Source organism: Capsicum annuum, chromosome 10 (genome assembly GCF_002878395.1).
Source record: "Capsicum annuum cultivar UCD-10X-F1 chromosome 10, UCD10Xv1.1, whole genome shotgun sequence".
NCBI lineage: Eukaryota > Viridiplantae > Streptophyta > Magnoliopsida > Solanales > Solanaceae > Capsicum > Capsicum annuum.
The window spans coordinates 7054505-7060417 of record NC_061120.1 but is presented as its reverse complement, the minus strand read 5'-3'; the positions used below and the strand labels follow the sequence as shown (position 1 = coordinate 7060417).

At 38.1% G+C, this 5913-nt stretch overlaps 1 protein-coding gene across 3 annotated transcripts in view; it reads right to left on the bottom strand.

Annotated features, from left to right (window-relative positions):
- Positions 1 to 1114: 1114 nt before the first annotated feature.
- Positions 1115 to 5913, bottom strand: part of LOC107845290 (acyl-coenzyme A oxidase 3, peroxisomal) — a 16384-nt gene continuing 11585 nt past the window's right edge. For all 3 annotated transcript variants that reach the window (XM_016689520.2, XM_016689521.2, XM_047398465.1), the window contains exons 2-13: positions 4650 to 4767; positions 4440 to 4547; positions 4135 to 4307; positions 3922 to 4021; positions 3542 to 3616; positions 3300 to 3430; positions 2777 to 2912; positions 2578 to 2697; positions 2069 to 2215; positions 1884 to 1988; positions 1697 to 1798; positions 1115 to 1567 (exon numbers count right to left, since the gene is read on the bottom strand). In XM_016689520.2, the coding sequence (XP_016545006.2) occupies positions 1319 to 1567; positions 1697 to 1798; positions 1884 to 1988; positions 2069 to 2215; positions 2578 to 2697; positions 2777 to 2912; positions 3300 to 3430; positions 3542 to 3616; positions 3922 to 4021; positions 4135 to 4307; positions 4440 to 4547; positions 4650 to 4767 (1564 nt within the window). In that variant the 3' untranslated portion in view covers positions 1115 to 1318. The remainder of the gene's footprint in view (positions 1568 to 1696; positions 1799 to 1883; positions 1989 to 2068; positions 2216 to 2577; positions 2698 to 2776; positions 2913 to 3299; positions 3431 to 3541; positions 3617 to 3921; positions 4022 to 4134; positions 4308 to 4439; positions 4548 to 4649; positions 4768 to 5913) is intronic.

The window sequence follows — 5913 nt, the reverse complement described above, 5'->3', positions numbered from 1 at the left end:
ATTCAATAAAGTTAGCTTAGTTTACAAGAGAAACTAAAGATTTCTAAAAGAAATATATAATTTTGTTAGGTAATTTCATCACTTGAATGATTTGAGTAAAAAGATATATGTAATTTTGTTAGGTAATTTCTTTTATCTGAATAAAAGATATATGTAATTTTGTTAGGTAATTTCATCTGAATGATCATTTTAAGATATTAACTCAAACTGTTTTACTTGTGATTGTTTTGAGAATAAAAGATTCACATAGTCAAAGACGATGAGAACTACACAAAATAGTGAAGTCTAGTGTGTTGGGCAGCAATAAAATTATTTTCAATTTTTTGTTTTTGAAAAAATAGAATCTTTTGTGTTTTCTGGTGTTTGATTAGTACGAAAATAATATTATTTCAAAAGCAGTTAGATATTATATGGGCAAAAACACAACACCACGACCAAATTGAGGTCGGGTTCGAGACTCAGGTTAAATATAATATTATTTTCCTTTCTTTACGCAAAATCATTATTTTCCTTTCTTTACGCAAAATCTCCGATCAAAATCGAAAGTCATGTTTCTTAATAAATCCATTTGGAAAATATTATTTTTATCAGACTTTGTTCGTATGCTACTTTGAAATATAAAATTAGCTTATTGGTATCTGAACTTGACCATTTGAGACTTGTTTGTTACACTACGCATACATCCTTCATTACTCTTGCTCCATGGTATTAACACTTCAAATGCAGTCGCAAAGCTAGGATTTTGAATTTATGAGTTCTTAAAAAAAAAAAAAAAAAAAAAAAAAGCTTCCGTTATGGGCAGGGTCCGAGGAAGGACCCCATCACAAAGATGTATCATACGCAGCCTTACCTTGCATTTCTGCCAGAGGCTGTTTCCACGTTCGAACCTGTGACCTCCTGAACATAACTTTACCAATTACTCCAACGCTCCCCTTCAAGTTTATGAGTTCTGAATTATAGAATAGATAATTTACAGGGTCTTGCCGAACCCATAAGCAGAATTGTGAGTCCGCCCTTGTTCGAATGTCATGATATCTAAATGAGCACCTACACACACATACGAGCGTGCGCACACAGAGAGGGAGAGAGAGAGAGAGGGAGAACACATACAACATACCAAAGGATCAAACAACACTTTGTTTATGAGTAAATGTATATGTCCCTTCATGATGAAACAATAAAGGTGAAATATACTTATTTTTTTGAGAAAGAACAATACAAAATAGCCTATTGTTATTCATGGCAAGCACATTAGTTGCAAGAATAAGGCTTGTTGTGATGTCTGTTTACTCCCTGTAGTATATCTATGAACGTCGAGTTAGTTTTGTTCGGAAGACCAAGCGTTGGCTTCAACCCAATTGAAAGCTATTGGGCCCAAGAAGGCGTCAGGTAAGCCGAAGGAACTGACCAAGGAAAGAGCATGTGGCCTTAGTTCACCGCAAAGGTTTGCAACTTCTTTTCTCACCATTGCAGCATTGTCAGTGGACAAGTAGCCGTATCGGAGGAATGCAGCATCCTCTTCTAGGGTGACCAGAGTATACATCGATCTGACGAGATCCAAAACATTCTGCGAGAGAATTCACGGGTTGAACACAACACGGTTTTGATATTTATACAACATTAGGAAACTCAATTTTCATTTTCCACACTTATTGGTAACCGTATAAAAATGAAATGTAAGGCGGTTTGTCAGTACCTTAAGGGGCGCAGATGTGACGGATGCCTCTGCCTCGAGGAAAGTATGGAGAACTGCTCGGTCTGAGTAGGCTCTCCCCAGGTCTTCAGCAAGCTGATAATTCTGTCAAGGGGGAACGACTGATTTGTTATATGCAAGCACCGAATAGAAGCTGAGTACGAGAAGAATAGACGAAGAGTATGCTAACCAAAGTAAAAGCATATTCTTTGCTTTTTCCCTGTGCCTGGCATAGTGCAACTTCAGCAGCAAAACGTTCCAAAAGGTCTCGTTCACGTAGGCAGAATATGTCGTTCTGGAATAAAACGCAATCAGAACTTCTGACCTGATAACTGATTCATCTCAAATGAACAAAAGAAACAAAAGCTTTGTTACCTGGAATTGGGCTTGCCTCATCGTATGACTTGTGAGTTGCGAAGGTACAATGGGACGAGAGGCGTTCATGTGTTCTAATCCCAATCCTTTGATTGGCTTCTTACTCCTTTTGGCTGCCACATATTCCCCAAAAAGTGCCTTGCTAACCTGCGATTACAAGTTTTCCATCGAACAAAGTTACCAAGTGACCATGCAAAGATCATCAATAATGTGTGTGTAGAATAAGGTCGATTCTGAATTACTGAGCTAAACCAAGTGATAAAATAACCCTCTACTGCTACGAGACAAGATAACTACTGAAATATCTCCTTTCACCTAATGCTGCTGCAAAAACTTATGTTCCCTATCAACTTTTCAAGTCAAAGAACCACATATGCTCTTGAGAATGTTAACGATTTTTTTTCAGAAAAGATTCACGGAAGAAAAGCATTACTGTCTCACTTTTATACGAGTCGGAAGAAACTGCATATGTACATACTTGGTATAGCAAAATAGCTTTTTAACCATACCTGCTGCATGAGGACATTGTTGTCACCCTCGAAAGTAGACTGCACGTCAAATTCACCTTTTAGCGGGCCAACCCGATTTTCAGTCTTCAACCCTTGGCCTCCACAGGCTTCACGACATTCCTGATTCAATATTTAAAGAATCTTATAAAGTTCGGAAGAAAGTTAATCGTTAATATCCAAGTTTTTCTTTGCATACTACCTGAAGAGTTCGCATGTTATGCCAACTTGCAATAGCTTTGAATGCACTTGAAACAACATGAATCACTTTGTTCATCTCAGGTGTTCTGTTGACGTATATCTTTTTCAAGTAGTTAACAGCGAAGCTCATTGCATATCTGTGAAAAGATAAAGTTGGGTTAATTAACTAGCAAGACCATAAAGTTTGCCGATATAGCTGACAATTCATGATATGTAATAAAATTGGACCACATTCTGAAAAGGCTTATTATAAAACAAGTTCCAACTAGCAGGAATAGAAGAGTTCCCATACATACTTACAGCCAGAAAGTTTACGGATCGACAAAATGGACATTAGAAAGGTTACAACTAATACTTCAATAAAAGAGAAAACAAATAAGTTTTGGTTATTTTATCGATTTATATCTGTTGAAAGAAACAATATAAAGGGGGCAAACCATAAACAAAGAATAATAATACAAAGAGGACGAAGGAAAGAATGCATGGTAGAACAAAAAAATTAGTGCAATTAAGCGAGCATTTACGTTTTTGCAAGAAGAGGAAGAAGCCGCCGTTGATGACTTGGGTAATCAAGTAAAAGAATTTCTGGTCCGTTAGGAGTAACTGAAAACGCTCTCCTTGTCAGCGAGTATCTTATTGCAGTTGCCAAACCAACCTGACCGAGCACGACAAGAAGATAAGATGCAACGACAATAATTTTTGGGGGTAGCTTTATTATAACTGGTAAACAAAATACATGAGCAGAAGCAGTTGTTGCTTGTCATACCTTTGCTGAGTAAATTGCACTAACTGCAATTGTCACACGACCAGATGTCAATGGCGCCAAAAATGCTGCAAACCTCTGCGAACAAATTGTCACAAGTCAGTTAGCTACCAAACAGTCATCCAAAACATCCCAAAAAAACAAATAATATAATATCGATGAAGGAAAAAGGCAAGCAGGAGAAGCTTAAGCCTTAAAGCAACAACCAAGTTAAGTCACAGTCAATATTTTCGACGAAGTGTCAAAACTGTAACCAGTTCCTACTATAGATCATAAAGATATAAATGTTATGCTTCCTTGGAAAAGAATTGCACGAATCTTGATAGGGTAATCAAGCATAACAAAGAATTTGGGAACATTGCCTTAAAACTAAGTAAATTTACCTGGTCAGGGTCCTTGATAGCAGTAAGATATTTTCCATCTGGAGACACATCCGCCACAGAATTTAACAAATTTTCTCTGGGTACGCGAACATTGTCAAACCTGAAAATTGTAATATCACAAATAGCTTAGATCCTGACAGTTAAAATGAAGCCAGTAACATTTAGTACAATTTATTGCACTTAAAGCCAAGTTCAAGTACGGCTCTTCTCTACCAGATTCTGCCATTGTCGACTCCATTCAAGCCAATCTTGTGACCACAATCAGCTATACGAATGTTTGGACAAATGTCTCCATTCTCATCTCTGATCTGACAGATAAAAGCATGGACACCTTGATTTTTCCCTTCAATGATGAGCTGAGAGAAAACTACCGTATGTGTTGCATGCTACAATACAGTCATGAGAAACAACATCAATTTAGAGTAAAGCTCAAGCAAGAATAAGCAGGTTGACAAACTAGAAACATCAATCAAATAAACAAGGCAAAATTGTTTTTGAGGAGAGGGGAGTATAGTTACATTAGCTGCGCCTCCAATCCAATACTTCTGAGCTGATTCACATGGAGTAGTTATGACAAACTCTCCGGTGCTTGAATCATATGTTGTGACTGTTTCAATACCTCGAACCTGAACAGCACTTGCAAATGTATTCAGTTAGAATTGCAGAATAATGGACAAACATTTATTCCCTAAAGTCACATACTATATAATTAAACAACATTCACATACATTGCTTCCATGCCCCAATTCTGTCATCGCGAAGCAACCTTTGACCACATACTCCTCTGTTGCCTTCAACCATTTATCATGATGTCGCTTGGTACCAAAAAACTGGATTGCACCGCCCCTGGATCAATTAACAAAAAGCTCAATGATATTCTGCTAACCTGGAAATTGAATTTATGCAACGACAACCAACCAATCAAGATTGTCACTACAAATAGTTTCATCTATGTAGGTTCTTCTTACTCATTCGTAGATTTGCTTTTTTTGTTGCGTAGGTGGACCACCAACAAAAAGAATCATCCAACAAAGTAATTTTCAAGAAAGCCCGCTGATATGCAGATACTGAAAAGTTTTGATGGAAAATATCATAGAATGTTTGTACAGAAAAAATAATGTCTACTTAGGTAGTTACAAGTCGATCTAGCAATCAAGAATGCCTGCATTGATGGTTAAGATGCGCAGTGGAGCTAACGACAGGCTAGAAGTTTGGAAACGGGCCCAAGAGTTTAAAGGGCAGATCGACCAGGACTAAAACAGAGTACTGGAGTGCAAATTCAGTAACGTAACGAATGAGGGGGAGCTGAAACTTCTTAACTAGAGGTCTAATCCTTAACCATAGGCCAAGGGTTCAACTCTCAGGAATTCAAGAACTTATCTCTTAGTGGGCTCCACACTTAACCAGATGTCTCCCCCTTAACCAAACGTCACGAGTTCAAGCCTCGAGAATGGATGACGCATCTCTTAGTTGGGACCTACCCGAGAGGTATTCAAATTACTCAGGCCACTAAGTTCCGGTTATTAGAAATAGGCACACAATGGACAAGAACATACCACAGGAACAAATGGACTACAAGCTTGGTGCCAAGTGAATGATCAAAGACGCCAATACAACTCGCGATAGCTAAGTTCCTCAACTCATTTTCAGGCCCTTTACCAGTAAACCATTTCTTGAAAACCCCATGTTCAAGGAGGTACTCAATTCTCCACATGGTAATTTCCCTTTGTTGTTCCTTAGACTGACTGTAATCATGGGAAACACACACGTTGCCACCCCTTTCTATTGGGTTAAAAAGATTGCTTTGTAACATCAGACCAAAAAGCCACTCCCTTTCCTCCAAATTGTGACCATCCATGAGCTTTCTCATCTCTTGTATGTTGAAAACAGCAGATGGTTCTGAAAGCTCAGGTGGCTTGTAGCTAAGACATGGGACTGATTGGAGTGTATACTTGGGAGTTGATGTTTTTTGACTTAGGTGTCTGCTGAGGA